At 41.5% G+C, this 19,831-nt stretch overlaps 1 protein-coding gene across 1 annotated transcript in view; it reads left to right on the forward strand.

Annotated features, from left to right (window-relative positions):
* Positions 1 to 19,831, forward strand: part of LOC128666887 (cytochrome P450 2G1) — a 115,093-nt gene that overhangs the window by 51,155 nt on the left and 44,107 nt on the right. The window contains exons 5-6 of the mRNA XM_053721695.1: positions 6,034 to 6,194; positions 6,741 to 6,917. Coding sequence (XP_053577670.1) covers positions 6,034 to 6,194; positions 6,741 to 6,917 — 338 coding nt within the window. The remainder of the gene's footprint in view (positions 1 to 6,033; positions 6,195 to 6,740; positions 6,918 to 19,831) is intronic.

Here is a 19,831-nt window from a genome sequence, read left to right on the forward strand (position 1 = left end):
GTTAAGTTATTAACTTAAAGTTAGCTCCTATACCCAACAATTATCAATTCAAGATTTGATGATGCAGGCCCTTCAGGAAAAAAATAGAAGACCTAGACAATAGGGGGAGAAGAAACAATCTTAGAATTCGGGGCATCCCAGAAGAAATCACCCAAGACCAATTGAGAACATATATAAAAGATCTCTTCCACACATTATCCCCATGCACGACCCCCTTCAGAATGATGACATAGAGAGAGCACACAGAGGACTACGACCCCCACCGAAACCATCTGCACCACCGAGAAATGTCATTTTGAGATTCTTGAACTATACCATCAAAGAAATATGGCATGCGGCGAGATCAAGACAACCCATCACATTTCAAGGACAAAGTTTACAAATTTATCAAGATCTTAGTCCACAAATTGTCCAAAGGAGAAAAGAGGTATGCTTTATAACTAAAACATTACTAGTAAACAACATCAGATACCGCTGGGGTTTCCCGTTTATCCTGATAGTTACTCATAATGGTACCCAATTCACATATAAAAATTTAAATGACTTGGACAATCTGGCAAAAAATGCTTAATATCCCGCTGGGACCTCCACCAGACAACATAATATGAGCACTACCTCACTTACCGAATCTTGACCAAGATGGACCCAAAGAACAACGCCTGCAATGGAGCAAAGTACAGTCCAAGAGACTGAAAGTAGGCCCACCAACTCCAGCTGATATCTAATCAAAGACTCTAGCAAATTCAACACATGTATCCTAATTCTCCTGCAGGTCTCACTACAGACCCATAAGGACATTATATGGAACTCACTCTCCCTCTTCATGGGAATCACCACAGGTTGTGGTTTATGATAGGATATTACCCTTTATTGGGCACAAACACAAAGCTAATATTTCTTTGCATAAATTGACACCATCTGCAACAAACATAAAAGCATGCTCTTACGCCCTTTATTTGTTTAACTAATGTAGAGCGCTTCTTTTTTTACTTATATAAGCCTTTCATAGTGCTTCCCTGTCTCCCGCTCCCAAAGACTGGTTTCCCCAGACCCAAAGTTCAATTTTTCCTAATTCACTCAGCAACAAGGCCCTGTTGCGCCCCTTATACTCTAGAATTTAGTTTTATACACACAGAGAGTAACTCACAACACCATTTCATCCCCCCAACATGGTGTATGTCAACAATGATACACTCATTGTTACTAGTATTACTGTTCAAAGTATTTATTTTGTTATGTATTGTTGTGTTGGAGTTATTTATTATAATGTGCCTTATTTTGTGTCTCTGAAAATGTATGTCTTATGTTTATGCCTTTTTCAAATTATGTCTCTATGAATGAATATGCAGCTACTCTTCCAATACAATGCCTGTAGAAACTCTTGAAATTAATATCCTCTAACATAACGTAAAGGGATTTAATATTCCACAAAAACGATCTATAGCTTTAAGAGATTTTTAAGAGACTTAAAGGGACAGTACACTGTAAAAATGTTTGTCCATTAATGTATTTTAAATGACTTGTTATACCAACTGCAGAGTATAAAATATTTGAGAAATTGCATTTTCATGCTTATTTGCGTTTATGAAGTAGCTGATTTTGTGCTTTGAAACCACAGCCTATTACAGTGGGTTGAACTTAAAGGTGATATCAGATCTCATTATGTTCTAAGTTTGTGTAAACAGACTTGCTTCCTTATCTTTTATTTGGCTGGAACACCAAAGCTCAATACATAGATAGAACAATGGAAAATAATCATTTTATTACTTAAATATCCTGCATCCCACTGAGCGTGTAATTTCTTCTGCTGGCTGTGTTTACTTAGGCTATTCAATAGCCTATACTCCATTAATATGTTCAGTATAGGTGGGGATACCACAGGCTAAATCAGCTATTTCAAATGCTGAAATAGGAGTAAAGGAGCTACTTGTAACCAATTTAATACAATCTAGCAGATAAAAAGGATCATTGGGAATAATTTAAAGGGAAGAACATTTTTTGGGTGAACTGTCCCTTTAAGTGAAACATAGTGTTACTCCAAGAAACCCACTTCAAAAGAGGTCATAAACCCCACCCATCCTTCAGGAAACTCGGCCCAGCCTTCTTTGCCTCCAACTCCACCAAACATAGCGGAGTGGGCATACTAATTAATAAAAGCCTTCCCTTCAAGGGCACTTCAACCAGTAAGGATAAAGAGGGGAGATATATAATTATTACAGGGCTATTATATAATAAGCAAATAACGATAGCCAACGTTTATGCCCCAAACACTGAATCCTCCCAATTCTTCCAACACATCTGCAACAAAATTTTAGAAACATCTAGAGGAAGCCTAATAGTTGGAGGAGACTTTAACGTAGCCCATGACCCTACTGTAGATTGCTCCTCGGGCACCACATCTGTCCCAAAAAGGACATTGAAGTCGATAAAATCTAGCCTAGCTAATCTAGCTGTTCATGATGCTTGGAGAATTCTTCACCCTACCACGAAAGATTTTACTTTCTTTTCACATCCCCATCAAACATACACCAGGTTAGATTATTCAATATACAAATATCTCACCACTCACATGGTCGGACCATGCCATGATTAGTTGTAACCTCAAGTGGCCCACCTCACAAATTCATGATAGAGTGTGGAAACTAGACAAATACCTACTTAAAGACCCTATGACTCGTATCCAACTCAATAAAACCATTGAAGAATATTTTAGACTTAATAACACCCCAGACACAAGCACACCACATATTTGGAACGCCCATAAATGCATTGTCAGAGGAGAGTTAATAGCCCCAAAAGCAGCAAAAATCAAACAGCAACAAACCTACCTAAAATCTCTGCTAGAAGACTTGAATAAACTCCAAGATATACATAAATCACACCCACAAAACTGCTCCCTTCGGGAGAATATAGAACATAAAAGACAACAACTAAACCAATTTCTAGGCATGTAGGCAAAACGAAGAGCCCTATTTCTAAAGTAAGCACAGAACACAGAGAAACCCTTTGGAAGACACCTACTGTATTTCCATAATATTTACCCTCAAATCTGCACACCATCAACTGGAATGAATCAGGGTGAATGGGGAGTAAGCAAAACTCTGATTTCCATTTCCAATTTAGCTAATAAAGTTCCCTATCCCAACAACCGTGCTAAGAACCTCTGATTGAAATACTGATAATGGATGGTACTAACCAATGGTTCAATGGCATGGGCAAACACCCCCCACCCCCTTCTAGAATCGACCTCTGAAAGTGAGCCACCATCAACATCAGCCCACACAGCCTTACTAAGCCCAGCTACCACAGGCTTTGCACTTCCTCTTTCTAAATTATCTAGATTAATTGCCATATGCTTCTCATGTTGCCCATAAAAACATAGCATTCGAGGGTTGCTAGTGCTAAAATGATATGCTGTAACGTAGAGGGGCATGTAAATTGTGCACTGTAATATCTCTTTAAGAATATGATGATAATACTAATATTTATATGTCATACATTGAACTTACTCCACAAAGACTGAGGTTTCTTTCCAGAATGCACAATCATATTAACAAAACTATTATTTTATGGTACCACATCTTTTAAAAAAAGAAAAAACCACCAGTGAAGGTCTAAGTAAGCCCTTGCAAGAATAGGGGGCTCATTTTTTTTTACTTTTTTCTAATTCATTATTGATTGGAATCTCAATACAAAAAAACCCTAATATATAGGGCTAGATTAAAAACTGGGCGCAAAATATTGCTTATGCAAAAGCGATATTTGCGCTCAACTTAGTAATACCAGTGCACGCTAATGTGTGTTGGTATTAGTGAGACACAATGTGAATACAACCTCGAGTTCACATTGCACTGAAGCATTGTACTCACGAGAGCGTGTTCCCTTTAGGCTCCAATGGGAGCCGTGTTCTCATGCCATGAGACACGGCATGAGAACTAGCGCAGCGAAGGGGGCGAGGAGCACATCGATGGGCAGCAAATTGAAAATATATATGTATATGAATATATACAGTACATATATATTTATGTGTTAATATGTGTGTTAGGTGACACACAGTTCCCATAACGTAAAGGCACTTTTCAGTACGTTTTTTTTTTCTAACACCCCACACCTGCCACTATAAAATCCCTAAACTGCTCCGTGCAGTAGTTTTTTATGGGGGGGGAATGCTAAAAAAAATTTCATAAAAAAATTAACAGACTGTTTGTTTATGTTTGGGACAGTTGGGGCACTTTTGGTAAATTAATGAGAGATCTGATCTCTGGTTCATTTTCTGAATGCTACTTGCTACAGCGAGCTTGCGGTAGCAATAACCAGCCACTTGTAATTTGCCCATTTATGGGTGAGAAATAAATTAGCGCTCCACTTGTAATCTAGCCCATTATGTTTTAACTGCCAATTTAAAAAAAAAGTTTTAGAATGGGGACCATTATTAGCTATTGTTATTAATAATGACAGCCCCTTTGGGGGCTTTTTAATTGCAATTGGATTAAAACAAGTAATGTTATGACATCTCATTATAACATCTGCCTAATTTGTAATATGTGTAAAAATAATTAACTATTAAACAGGGAACCCAATATTTTATCTTGACACTATCTTTATCTTGAATGGATTTAGACCTGTGTTTTTGCAATGCTTGTGGGATATTTCCCTATCAGACCAATTCTGGCCAGTAGTCTTCTTATACCAGTGGCAAGATAAGGAAATATCCCAGAACAAAAAAATATAAAGAAGTAAATGAGGATGCAATCCAATACTCACAGTAGAGACGAGAGAAACTGGGAAATGGTCCCAGGCAGTGCAGGATTAAAGGGACATGAAACCCCAAAAAATGATTTCATGATTCAGAAAGAGAATACAATTTGAACTTCATTTACTTCTATTATCTAATTTGTTTCATTCTCTTGGTATCATTTGTTGAAAGAGCAGCAATGCACAACTGGTTTCTTACTGAACAAATGGGCGAGCCAATGACAATCAGTATATATATGCATCCACCAATCAGCAGCTAGAACCTAGATTTGTTGCTTCTCCTGAGCTTTCCTAGATAAACCTTTCAGCAAAGGATAACAAGAGAAGGAAGCAAATTAAATAATAGAAGTAAATTGGAAAGTTGTTTGAAATTGTATTCTCTATCTGAATCATGAAAGAAAATATTTGGGTTTCATGTCCCTTTAAACACCAGACAGACAGTCCAATCCTTCACGGTACCCAAGGGGTAAAGCAGAGAGTGGTCGAAGGAATGCAGAGATAAATACCAGGGAGACAGTCCAATCCTTCACGGTACCAAAGGGGTTAAGCAGAGAGAGGTCAAAAACAAGCAGAGTCCCAGTAACAATTAGGCAATCCAATGCAACACAGCAGTTCAGGGGTTAACCAGGAGAGTAGTCAGTATGCAATGCAGAGGTTCAGTAACAGGTAGACAGTTCAAGTAACACAGCACTTCAAATAAGCACCCAGGAAAACACAGAGTTATACCTATACTTGGGCAATTTAAGTAAGCAATGCAGGTACTTACATAAGCACAGATTCGCGCCAAGGAGGGCTCACAGGTTATCCGTCCAGCATCAAAATGGAAATGGCGTGCGTCGATGACGTCATCTCCGTGCGCCCACAGCAACCGCCACATTTCACAAGGGCTATGGAGCTCCATTTATCAAGCAATGGTTGCCTCTTTAGAGCTCCTGAGGTGGAGGCTGCTGTTTCTCATCAGGGACTAAGCTGTCTTGGTGGAGGGGATGACAGACCCTGCTTTTGTGAGGATTTTATGTGTGAGAACGGATGTGTGACCACATAATTTATTAGACTGATAAATGCTGACCCCTAGCTTTGATTACAGGAAAACAGGTTCCCTAATTGGTAACATTTTCGGCCCACAAAATAATAAATGGAGCCCATGCTGGTAATTTAGATTACAATAGACAAAGACCCTCAGAGTATAATTTTATCCTTCTTCAATGGCCTTACCAGTGTAGGAGAAAATGGAATACTCATTCTTACAAAGCTTTAATATCTACCTTTCTTTTTTAGGTTTACCAATAGATCCATCAAAACTGATTATGGGTGCTGTATCCAGAGTATTTTGTTTTATTATATTTGGAAACCAATTTGAGTACGAAGATGAAAAATTAACAAACATATTCAGTTTTGCAAAAGAGATCGCTAGACTTATGGGCACACCTTGGGCACAGGTAATAATATAAATGACTTATTTATATGTATATTCAAAGTGACCTGCCATTTAATATTAAGCTTTCATGAATCAGACATAGGGGTAGATTTATTAAGCAGCGGATGCGGTTTTCTACGCCCATAGTTTTAGGTGGAGGACTGAAATCATCCCAATCCGATTGTAAATATATATATATATATATATATATATATATGTGTGTGTGTAGTCACTGTCAGTGGTAGTTACTGCTCTTCGACATCATTACTCTGCAGGTATCGACCAGTACTTCTACTATGTGTTTAACCCATTTGCCGGGATTAAACAAATAGCATTAAATGGTTGCTAGTCTTAAAATTTCATGTTCTAAAAAATAAAGAGCATATCATTTTTTTTGCTATAATGGACCTATAGTGGAAAACAATATTACAGTACTTCAATGGTTACCTTTTGGAAAGAGTTTAGCACTGTCCAACTGTGTTTTCATTGAATTTCCAAAAAGGACTATAATTTATTTTATATGAGAAACATTTCATTTTATTCATCAATAATTTCTGTGTTGTTGCAGTTGGAGGACACACTTCCAGAGGTGATGAAATACATCCTAGGGCCACACAAAAAGATCATAGATGTATCAGAAGAACTGGTTGAGTGTATAAAAAAGAGAGTGGAGATCAACCAAGCAACATTAGATCCTAACTGCCCCAGGGATTATATTGATTGTTTCCTTATTAAGATGGAACAGGTAATCAGAGCTAAGCAGTATGGGGAGATGGAATATGGAACTATGAAATGAGTTATTGGGAAGGGCAATAGGAGGAGTTATAGGGATGGTTAATATAGATCAATACAAGGAGTAATAGTGTGGCTTATATGGAGCAATAGGAGGAGTTATAGAGAGGGTTATATGGAGCAATACGAGGAGCAATAGGGAGGCTTATATGAAGCAATAGGAGGAGTTATAAGGTGTGTTATATTAAGCAATATGATGAGTTATAGGAAGGGTTGTATGATGCAATAGGAGTCTAGTCCCTTCTGGGACTGCATATCTCTCCTCTCTCACCTCCTCCCCCTCCTCTCATACTACCGCCACACTCTCTGCCTTTCGGCCATCCTCCCGCCTCCAGCTCTGACCCGCCCCCCTCCCAGCTACATTTAATGCCACTCGCTGCGCTATTTCTCCTCTAGTCCCTTCTGGGACTGCATCTCTCTCCTCTCTCACCTCCTCTCATACTACTGCCACACTCTCTGCCTCTCGGCCATCCTCCTGCCTCCCGCTCTGACCCGCCCCCCTCCCAGCTACATTTAATTAGTGATGTCGCGAACAGTTCTGCAGCGAATAGTTCGCAGCGAACATAGCATGTTCGTGTTCGCAGCGGACGGCGAACATATGCGATGTTCGATTCGCCCCCTATTCGTCATCATTGAATAAACTTTGACCCTGTAGCTCACAGTCACAAGACACATTCCAGCCAATCAGCAGCAGACACTCCCTCCCAGACCCTCCTACCTCCTGGACAGCATCCATTTTAGATTCATTCGGAGCCTGCATTCTTAGTGAGAGGAGGGACAGTGTAGCTGCTGCTGATTTAATAGGGAAATCGATAGCTAGGCTAGTGTATTCAGTGTCCACTACAGTCCTGAAGGACTCATCTGATCTCTGCTGTAAGGACAGCACCCCAAAAAGCCCTTTTTAGGGCTAGAACATCAGTCTGCTTTTTTTTTTTTTTTTTTTTTCCCTGTGTAATCTAATTGCAGCCTGCCTGCCAGCTCAGGCTCACAGCGTATACTGTGCCCACTTGCCCAGTGCCACCACTCATATCTGGTGTAACAGTAGTGTACATTAAAAAAAAAAAAAAAAAAACTTTTTTTAATTTGAAATAATAGCAGTCATTTTCCTTCACACGTGTGCGTTTGAGGTCCTGCCAGGGCACAGTTTGACACCAGTGCAAGTCATATCTGCTAAAAAAAAGTAGTGTACATTTAAAATAAAAAAAAAACTTTTTTTAATTTGAAATAATAGCAGTCATTTTCCTTCACACGTGTGCGTTTGAGGTCCTGCCAGGGCACAGTGTGATACCAGTGCAAGTCATATCTGCTAAAACAGTAGTGTACATTAAAAAAAAACAAAAAACCTTTTTTTAATTTGAAATAATAGCAGTCAGTTTCTTTCACACGTGTGCGTTTCAGGTCCTGCCAGGGCACAGTGTAACACCAGTGCAAGTCATATCTGCTAAAACAGTAGTGTACATTTAAAAAAAAACAAAAAACTTTTTTTACTGTGAAATAATAGCAGTCAGTTTCCTTCACACGTGTGCGTTCCAGGTCCTGCCAGGGCACAGTGTCACACCAGTGCAAGTCATATCTACTAAAACAGTAGTGTACATACATTTAAAAAAAAAACAACCTTTTTTTACTGTGAAATAATAGCAGTCAGTTTCCCTCACACGTGTGCGTTCCAGGTCCTGCCAGGGCACAGTGTCACACCAGTGCAAGTCATATCTACTAAAACAGTAGTGTACATACATTTAAAAAAAAAAAAAACCTTTTTTTATTGTGAAATAATAGCAGTCAGTTTCCCTCACACGTGTGCGCTCTAGGTCCTGCCAGGGCACAGTGTCACACCAGTGCAAGTCATATCTGCTAAAACAGTAGTGTACATTTAAAAAAAAAAACCCTTACACTACCTGAACGATACAACATCATACCTGATGTTTTAAAGCACGTTATTCCAAACAATTTAGGAATGTTAGGTGATTTATGCCCTTTATGGATTAAAACCAGACTCTGCATCAACTATGTAATTTTCCATGGGAGTTTGCCATGGATCCCCCTCCGTCATACCACAGTCCAGGTGTTAGTCCCCTTGAAACAACTTTTCCATCACTTTTGTGGCCAGAAAGAGTCCCTGTGGGTTTTAAAATTTGCCTGCCTATTGAAGTCTATGGCGGTTCGCCTGGTTCGTGAACTTTTGCGGAAGTTTGCCTTCGCCGTTCTTCTGGGACTGCATCTCTCTCCTCTCTCACCTTCTCCCCCTCCTCTCATACTACCGCCACACTCTCTGCCTCTCGGCCATCCTCCCACTCTGACCCGCTCCCTCCCAGCTACATTTAATGCCACTCGCTGCGCTATTTCTCCTCTAGTCCCTTCTGGGACTGCATCTCTCTCCTCTCTCACCTCCTCCCCCTCCTCTCATACTACGGCCACACTCTCTGCCTCTAGGCCATCCTCCCACCTCCCACTCTGACCCGCCCCCCTCCCAGCTACATTTAATGCCACTCGCTACGCTATTTCTCCTCTAGTCCCTTCTGGGACTGCATCTCTCTCCTCTCTCACCTCCTCCCCATCCTCTCATACTACCGCCACATTCTCTGCCTCTCGGCCATCCTCCCGCCTCCCGCTCTGACCCGCCCCCCTCCCAGCTACATTTAATGCAACTCACTGCGCTATTTATCCTCTAGTCCCTTCTGGGACTGCATCTCTCTCCTCTCACACCTCCTCCCCCTCTCATACTACTGCCACACTCTCTGCCTCTCGGCCATCCTCCCGCCTCCCACTCTGACCTGCCCCCCTCCCAGCTACATTTAATGCCACTCGCTGCGCTATTTCTCCTCTAGTCCCTTCTGGGACTGCATCTCTCTCCTCTCTCACCTCCTCCCCCTCCTCTCATACTACCGCCACACTCTCTGCCTCTCGGCCATCCTCCCACCTCCCGCTCTGACCCGCCCCCCTCCCAGCTACATTTAATGCCACTCACTGCGCTATTTCTCCTCTAGTCCCTTTTGGGACTGCATCTCTCTCCTCTCTCACCTCCTCCCCCTCCTCTCATACTACCGCCACACTCTCTGCCTCTCGGCCATCCTCCCGCCTCCCGCTCTGACCCGCCCCCCTCCCAGCTACATTTAATGCCACTCGCTGTGCGAACGTGTGCAGCGGGCGTGCCTCTGGCGCGACAAAGGCAAGCCCATCTGCGCCCGTCCACACCCGATCTGCGCCCAGCGCTAACCACCCTGCCACCCGCACCCGCCTCCACTACAGCAACATCAGACTGCTCAGTCTCAACACCAAGATATCACCAGCCTGTCACCTTGCATCGCCCACCTACACCAACGGACCCTTCACCTGCCCCAACTGCAACTTCTCCACCCTACAGACCACCACCCCTACCACCAACAAACCCAACTACAACCACAACCACCTCAACTGCATCCTCCTTAACACCCGCTCCATCCACAAGAATGCCATTGAAATCTGGAACCTACTGGACTCCACCTTCCCAGGCGTCTCGTTCTTCACCGAAACCTGGCTGAACCCCTCATCCACGCAGGACATTGCCATCGCTATCCCCGATGGATACAAGATCTCCCACAAGGACCGCATTAACCGACCAGGTGGAGGCATCGCCATCATATACAAACACCACCTACACATCGCAACCAACTACGACCATCACTCACCAGACCTGGAACACCTACACTTCAAGATCCAGGTCAACCCAACACCACCCTCATCTACAGACCTCCCGGACCCCGCTCCACCTTCTGCGATTCCATTACCGACCTCATCACACCCCACACCATCGCCTCTACGGACTACATCCTCATGGGCGACCTCAACTTCCACCTCGACAACCTCGAGGACCACAACACCTCCAACCTACTGGAAAACATAGAAACCATCGGTTTCAAGCAACTCGTAAAGTCCCCCACCCATGTAGCCGGACACACCCTCGACCCAATCTTCTCCTCAGGCAACCACATCTCTTTCAACCTCACCACTGAACTCCAATGGACCGACCATCACTGCATCCACTTCTCCTTCAACAAACCCACCACACGTTTACAACAGAACTACCTCCCCCACAGAAACTGGAACAACATCACCGAACCCCAACTACATGCCACCCTAAACAAGTCCCCTCCTACACCCTCCACTGATCCCAACTCCTCCGCCCTCAACCTCCATCACTGGATCACAGACTGCGCCAACTCCCTATCCCCCATCAAGACTACGCCCACCCGCCAAGCCACCAACAGGGCCAGCTGGTTCACACCGGCCCTCCAGGACTCAAAACGTCACTGCAGACGACTGGAAAAGACCTGGAGATCCAGCAAATCCACTACAGACAAAACAGCCTACAAACAAGCAATCACCTCCCACCACTGCCTCATCAGAACCACAAAAAGACAGCGATCCTTGACAGGATCAACACCAACGCTCACAACAGCATGGAGCTTTTTACAGTCATCAAGGAATTCTCAAATCCCAACAGCAACAACAACGACATCCCACCCTCCCAGGACCTATGCGACAACCTCGCCAAACACTTCCACCGCAAAATTGCCGACATTTACAACAGTTTCACAACTCAGACCCACCACAACATCGCCAGACAACCTAACCCCATCGACAAGCCACCAAAATGCACCTCCAATCCCCCTTGGACCCTCTGGAACCCACTCACCATCGAAGACACCCTCAGAACCATGAAATCCATCCACTCCGGAGCACCCTCAGACCCATGCCCCCACCACATATTCAACAAAGCAGGCGACATCATCGCCCCAGTACTCTGCCACACCATTAACTGCTCCCTTGAGACAGGCACCTTTCCGGAAGAATGGAAGCACGTGGATCTGAGGCCCCTCCTGAAAAAACCCACAGCAGACCCTAAGGACCCAAAAAACTACCGCCCCATCTCCCTGCTCCCCTTTCCAGCTAAAGTCATTGAAAAAAACCATCAACGCACAACTCATTGAGCACATAGAGGCCAACCACACACTAGACCCCTCCCAATCCGGTTTCAGGAGCAACCATAGCACCGAAACCGCCCTCCTCGCAGCCACAGATGACATCCGCGCCCTGCTCGACTGAGGAGAAACCACCGCCCACATCCTCCTAGATCTCTCAGCTGCATTTGACACTGTCTCTCATCACACCCTCTGCTCAAGACTCCATGAAGCCGGCATCCGAGATAAGGCCCTGCAATGGATCACCTCCTTCCTCACCGGGAGAACCCAGAAAGTCTTACTCCCTCCCTTCGCCTCCAAGACCACAGGAATCAACTGCAGGGTTCCACAAGGCTCTTCACTCAGTCCGACACTCTTCAACATCTACATGGCGCCCCTGGCAGCCATCACCCGATACCACAACCTCAACATCATCTCCTACGCAGACGACACTCAGCTAATCATCTCTCTCACAAGAGAGCCCACCACCGCCAAGAGAAACGTCCACGAAGGGCTCACAGAATTCACCTCCTGGATGAATAACAACTGCCTCAAACTGAATGCAGAAAAAACAGAAATACTCCTTCTTGGACCTGAAAACTCAGCATGGAACAACTCCTGGTGGCCCACAGCCCTCGGACCCCCTCCAATCCCCACCGACCATGCACGAAACCTAGGCTTCATCCTAGACTCATCACTATCCGTGAACCAACAAGTCAACGCTGTCTCCTCGGCAGGCTTCCAAACCATCTACCTACTACAAAAAATCTTCAGATGGATCCCACCAGACACCAGAAAAACTGTAACCCACGCACTCGTCAGCAGCAGACTAGACTATGGCAACGCGCTCTACATTGGATCCACCATCAAGCTCCTAAAGAGACTCCAACGAGTCCAGAACGCCACCGCCAGACTTATCCTCAACATCCGTCGCCAATGCCCTATCACAAAACACCTACAAGACCTACACTGGCTCCCCATCAACAAAAGGATCATCTTCAAGCTTCTCACTCACGCTTTCAAGTCCCTCCACAACATCGGCCCCGAATACCTAAACCACTGTGTCACCTTCTACACCCCCACCAGGCAACTGCGATCAGCCAACCAAGCCCTTGCACTCATCCCCTGCATAAGAAAGACCACTGCTTGTGGCAGGTCCTTCTCTTATCAAGCATCCAAAACCTGGAACACCCTCCCTCTTCACCTCACCAACCTAACAAAGTTCAGAAAGGACCTCAAAACCTGGCTCTTCGACTGAACTCTATTTCTACTCGCACCTTATAGGTGCCTATCAGCGCCTTGAGACCCACACGGGTGATTAGCCGCGCTTTATAAAAACTGAATAGATAGATAGAGTTACAGGGAGGGTTGTATGAAGCAATATGAAGAGTTAGAGGGAGGTTGTATGAGCAATAAGTGGAGTTATAGGTAAGGTTAAATGGAAAACTAGGGGAAGTTATAGGAAGGGTTATATGGAGCAATAGTTGGAGTTGTAGGATGAGTGTATATGGTGTAATAGGAGGTGTTATAGGGAGTTTATGTAGAGCAATCAGAGGAATTATCGGGAGAGGTTTTATGATCAATAGAGGGGGGAAGGGAGGGTTATATAGAGTAATAGTAGGAATTATAGGGAATGTTTATATGGATCAATAGAGGTAGATATAGGGAGGGTTACATGGATAAATAGAGGTAGATATAGGGAGGGTTATATGGAACAATAGGAGGAGTTATAGGACAAGGTTATATGGAGCAATAGGAGGAGTTATGGGGGTTATATGGAGCAATAGGAGGAGTTATAGGGAGGGTTATATGGAGCAATAAGAGGAGTTATAGGGAGGGTTATATGGAGCAATAGGAGGAGTTATATGAAGCAATAGGAGGAGTTATAGGGAGGGGTTATATTGAGCAATAGGAGGAGTTATAGGTAGGGTTATATATAGCAATAGGAGGAGTTATATGGAGCAAAAGGAGGAGTTATATGGAGTAATAAGAGGAGTTATAGGGAGGGTTATATGGAGCAATAGAAGGAGTTATAGGGAGGGGTTATATGGAGCAATAGGATGATTTATAGGGAGGGTTATATGGAGCAATAGGGTGAGTTATAGAGAGGATTATATGGAGCAATAGGAGGAGTTATAGAGAGGGTTATATGGAGCAATAGGATGATTTATAGGAAGAATTATATGGAGCAATAGGGGGAGTTATATGGAGGGTTATATTGAGCAATAGGAGGTGTTATAGGGAGGGGTTATATGGAGCAATAGGAGGAATTATAGGGAGGGGTTATACGGAGCAATAGGAGGAGTTATAGGGAGGGGTTATATGGAGCAATAGGAGGAGTTATAGGGAGCGTTGTATGAAGCAAATAGGAGGAGCTATAAGGAGTGTTATATGAAGCAATAGAAAGAGCTATAATAAGAGGTTATATGAAGCCAATAGGGGTTATAAGGAGGGTTATATAGAGGAATACAAGGAGTTATAGGGGGAGTTATATGAAGCAATAGGATTAGTTATAGGGAGGGTTATATTAAGCCATAGAAGGAGTTATAGGACAAGGTTATATGGAGCAGAAGGAGTATTATAGGGAGGTTTATATGGAGCAATAGGAGAATGAAAGCGAAGGTTATATGATCAATAGGAGGAGCTTAAGGGAGGAGTTATAGGGAGGGTTATATGGAGCAATATGAGGAGTTATGGGGGTTATATGGAACAATAGTAGGAGTTATAGGGGGGATTACATGGAACAATAGGAGGAGTTATACGGAGAGTTATATGAAGCAATAGGAGGAGCTATAGGGAGAGTTATATGGAGCAAGAGGATGAGTTATAGGGAGAGGTTATATTTATCAATATGAGGAGTTATAGGGAGGGTTATAAGAAGCAATAGGAGGAGCTATAGGGAGCAATCAGAGGAGTTACAGGGAGGGTTATATGGAGCAATTTTAGGAGCTATAAGGAGGGTTATATGAATCAATAGAAGGAGCTATAATGAGAGGTTATATGAAGCAATAGGAGGAATTATAGGGAGGGTTATATGGAGAAATAGGAGTTATAGGGAGGGTTATATGAAGCAATAGGAGGAATTATGGGGAGAGTTATATGAAGCAATCAGTGATGTGCGGTGACTTCAGAGGCTGGTGAGGCAGTGTCTAGGAATCGGATACGCCTTCATTCTTTAGATATCCTTTGTTGAAGAAATAGCAATTGCACATGGGCGAGCCAATATCTATATGCAGTCACCATTCAGTATCTACTGAGCATATTTAGATATGATTTTCAACAAAGGATATCTGATTTTCTTCATTCTTTTGATATCCTTTGTTGAAAAGCATATCTAAATATGCTCAGTAGCTACTGAGCATATTTAGATATGATTTTGAATAAAGGATATCTGGTTTTCTTCATTCTTTTGATTTTCTTTTTTTTAAAAGCATATCTAAATAAGCTCAGTAGCTTCTAAGCATATTTAGATATGCTTTTCATCAAAGGATATAAAAAGAATGAAAAAAAATCAGATATTAGATGTAAATTTGAAAGTTATTTAAAATTGCATGCTCTTTCTAAATCATGAAAGAAAACATATGGGTTTCATCTCCCTTTCAATGGTGTCTTTGAAAACTGGTCAACTTAGTAAACATCTGTTTTTAGTCTAAAGGATTGTAACAGAAACTCTTGCCAGATAACAAAATGCTTGCTCTGATTATGAGATCTAGAAATCCAGGCCCATTAAAATATGTTTCAAACATACTTTTTTACTTCAATGCTGCAAATTATGCTTATAGATTCCTTCATTATTCAGTAAATATAAAAATGTTGTGAACCAGTGGCAGCTGGTGAACAGGTATAGGCACAGACAAAGGCTGTGGTGGACATTTTACAAAGTAAAGACCGTAGTGAAGGACAACAAGGTCACTATTTATACAAATGAAAAAATAAGAGTGCATGGTCTTACCTTCTCAGAGACAGCAATTTCTCCACTTTCTATGATGATAATGAAATTTTTCTGCAAGTCCCTTTGAAATTAAAATGTAAAATTAGGCATTTAAACTAAAGCATTGTTTCTCAACTGAAGTCCTCAAGTACCCCAAAAGACCAGGCTTTCATTATAGCCGAACCAGTGCTGCATTGGTGAAATAATCAGCTGATGGTTGATAGCAGGTTAGAAAACAATCCATCCATGGTATTACTGCTGCTAAGCTGAGCACTTCAATTGTGCACTGGTTCATCTATAATGAAAACCTGGTCTGTTGAGGCTACTTGAGGGCCACGGTTAAGAAACATTGCACTAAAGCACCAGTTCAACTGCAATCTGTTGACCTTGAGAATAAAGCATTTTTTTAAAGTTTGATCATATATTGCAATACCAGAATATGGTATTGCAAATTAACTTTAAAGAAAAGAAAAAAACATTTTGTTATGTTTAAAATAGTTCTTTAATAACTTATATTATAAAACATCTAACAAATATTAACATATTAACAATCAAAACTTTTTTACTGTGACTGGTCTTGTTCATTTCCCTCATTTGTAGACAAGGTCAATCCTTCTATCTTTTTTAACAGTTCAATAACTTTATTAAGAAAATCTTCACAGTTTTTTGCATGCAACTGTACCAGTCTTTCTCTCTCAATAGCTAAAACAGCCAAAGAGGAAAGTCGTCCTTGACTGGTCCGATTCCTGCTATGAGTTTTTATGCGCTTTAAAGCAGAGAAGGACCTCTCAACAAAGGCCGTTGTAGCTGGTATTGTGAGAACCAGCTTCAGTAATTTCACTGCCTCTGGAACAGTCTTCATGAGATCGTTGTTGGCCAAAAAGTTTAGTAGATCTGTAGGTGATTTGCAATCATTTCTCACCATTTCTGAACTATAACATCCAATTAGATCAGATTTTAATCGAACTAAGTCAAAGTATTTGCCATATATTGATAGGCTCTGCAGTTTTTGGTCATCAATATGTTTGGACATCTCAAGCAATTTAGTGCAATCGACCAAACAAAGGAATTCTAGCTCAGCAAAATGGTCAAACCGAGCTTTCATTTGAACGTTTACATTGTCCATAATGTTGTAAAACAACCTTCTCCTCACATCTTTTATTGGCTGTTTACTCCTTACATTGTCTGTCAGCCCCATTCTGATGCAATCCGCCTCAAATGTACCATACAAATTGTCAAACTCTTGTCTGTGATTTTCAAGAAATTTCATGGTATCAGCAATTCTCCGACAGCAGAATCCAACATCCATCACTTTACTCTGCAGCAATCGAAAGAGTGCGTCAGTTTGTATGAAAATGGCCTCATATGTCATAAGCAAGAAGCAGGTTGATGCTTTATTCAGAAAGAAGTAATATCCTTCAGACATCATCAAGGTCTCATGATCCCAAGCATCTGGATTTTCTCTGAGAAACAGGAACATAGCACGTATATCACTTTGATACATGTTGACCGTCTGCACTAGTCTGGAATTTGAACTCCATCTGGTGGGTGCTGCTCTCGGTAAACGTCTCTTCACCATATCGTCCAGTAGGTGGGTGCGCTTTGTCGATTTACTGAAAAACGTGGCCATTCCCTCAAGTGTAGAAAAAAATACTTTACACTCTTCTATAGATTTTGCTGAATTAGAGAGCACCAGGTTTAACTTGTGTGCATAACAATGAATAAAAGTTGCTTCAGGTACTTTTTCTTTAATCTTTGCTTGCACCCCATTAATAGCTGATGCCATCACAGAGGCTCCGTCGTAAGTCTGAGCTACCAGCTTTTCAAGACAATTATATTTCTCCAACACTCCCAATACATAGTCTGCAATAGCTGGTGCTCGTCTGTCAACCACTTCATCAAATCCTAAGAACGCCTCCTTCACAATTATCTCACTGTTCAGCTCACTTTTAGCCACATAACGCAAAATTACAGAGATTTGTGTTATGTTTGTAACATCGGTTGTCTCGTCTACTTCCACAGCAACAAAGGGGGCTGCATTAATCTCCTTTCTTATATCATCTCTCACTATATCAGCTACTGCTTCGATTAAGTCATTCTGGATTCTATTTGAACATCCAGAAAACACAGTGGATGTTTGCAAATGTCTTGCAAAAGTTGCATCTTTCCATGCAAACATATGCAATAGCTCCACATAGTTGCCACGATTAGAGGACTTTGCACCCTCCTCGTTACCACGGAATGCTATTTCCTGTTTGCCTAGATAGAAGGTTGCTTGAATAAGGTTTTTTAAAATCTCACGGTTTTCAGTCACTTTTGCATTGTGGTTGATGATATCTAATCTCCGCTGTTCATTTAAAGCAGTATCTATCCTTCTCGCTAATCCAAAGGTTTTCCAAGCAAACTGGTTTTGAATGTGACTGGTCGATTTCTCATGTTTGTTAGTGCCCCTTGATAGATTTTTTAAATCTCCAAATCCAGCATTTGTCCAAACATTATCTGTAGTGGAGAATAAAATACACGGAAAGCAGTATAGGCGATTCTTTGTAGCACAGCCACACAGCCATTCTTTCCTTTGATACCATTCAATTTGGAATGTACGTGTCATAGTTTTGTCTTTTTGAAGTAAGTCCTTCAGCTCAGGCATTGGTCTTCCTTTATTTATTACTTCTTTTTTTGCGGGAAAGTCCAATCTTGAGAAATTTCTAAGGCTGGATATAGTGTTTTCAATTCTGCAAAAATTTGAATACTGAACAGAACACCTGGCAACAGAGAAAAAAAAAAAAAAAAGAGAAATCAGAAGGAGAGTTAATAAAAGTAAATCTAAAAATAAACATATTGTGTAAAAAACAAGAAACAACTTACTTGGTTTTTTGCATAAAGAACATCTAGAAATGCTCTGTGTAGTGTAGCCCTGTCCTTATTGCGATATGGGAGCTGATATCTTTTAAACGGCAGTCAGATTCTGAATAGCTATCTACGCATGCGCAACAACACGAGGTTAAGGTCAAAAGGAATTTGAATACACCACAGTAAAAAACACTAAGATGGATAAACATATGTAGACTGTCACATAAGATAGCAGATGACATTGGTTAGTGGGAACTTACAGGTTTCAGTAGATATATTTTCACTAACGTCAAAACCGCCCAATTTTTTAATTTTTAATTTTTTTTAAAATAACCTTATTATGGGGTAAAGAAAAGCACACAAATCTAGCTTTCTATCCTCTAAACTTTATTAATACCGAAGAAGGTATCTGCCTTTAAAGGGAACAGTAAACAACTTGTTATTACAAGACATTTCTGTTTTGTTGCTAAACAATAACATCAGTCTAGTCTTAAAAAGACACAAAACACAGTCATGTATGCTCATGATTCAGACTGAGCAGCAATGCTTACTTCACAATTTATTTGATAACATTTGCTTCATTCTGTTAGTATCCTTTGTTGAAGGAACAGAAATGCACTACTAGGAGCTAGCAGAACACATCAGGTGAGCCAAGAGGTAACGGACTTAAGAGTAAAGTTTTGATTATGTGTTTAACCTCTCTGCGCGGTTTAATAGCAAATCCGCAAAACAAATACAATTTTTTAAAAGATTTGTACCTCAAGTACAAAAACAAACATCAAAAAGAATACAATCTACACCAATTCTCCAAAAATGACAGCAGCAGCCAAGATAAAAGAAAACATTTTTTACACAGTATAATTATATACAGACAAGACAATACATGACTCACATACAGTCTGGTATTAAGTTTAAAGGGACATTTCATCCCAATATTGTATCCAACTGATGATCAGTTTGCATAATTATAGCATGTTTCTGAATCTGAATTGTGCAAACTTATCAGTCCTATTTTTATTTGCTACATCTTTCATCTTTGCCATTGCACTCTCATTAGACCTGATCTACCAGACCAGTTCATCTTTCATCTTTGCCATTGCACTCTCAGACCTGACCTACCACTACCAGTTTACTTCAACAGTACATTTT

The sequence above is a fragment of the Bombina bombina genome, chromosome 7 (assembly GCF_027579735.1).
Source record: "Bombina bombina isolate aBomBom1 chromosome 7, aBomBom1.pri, whole genome shotgun sequence".
Classification (NCBI taxonomy): domain Eukaryota; kingdom Metazoa; phylum Chordata; class Amphibia; order Anura; family Bombinatoridae; genus Bombina; species Bombina bombina.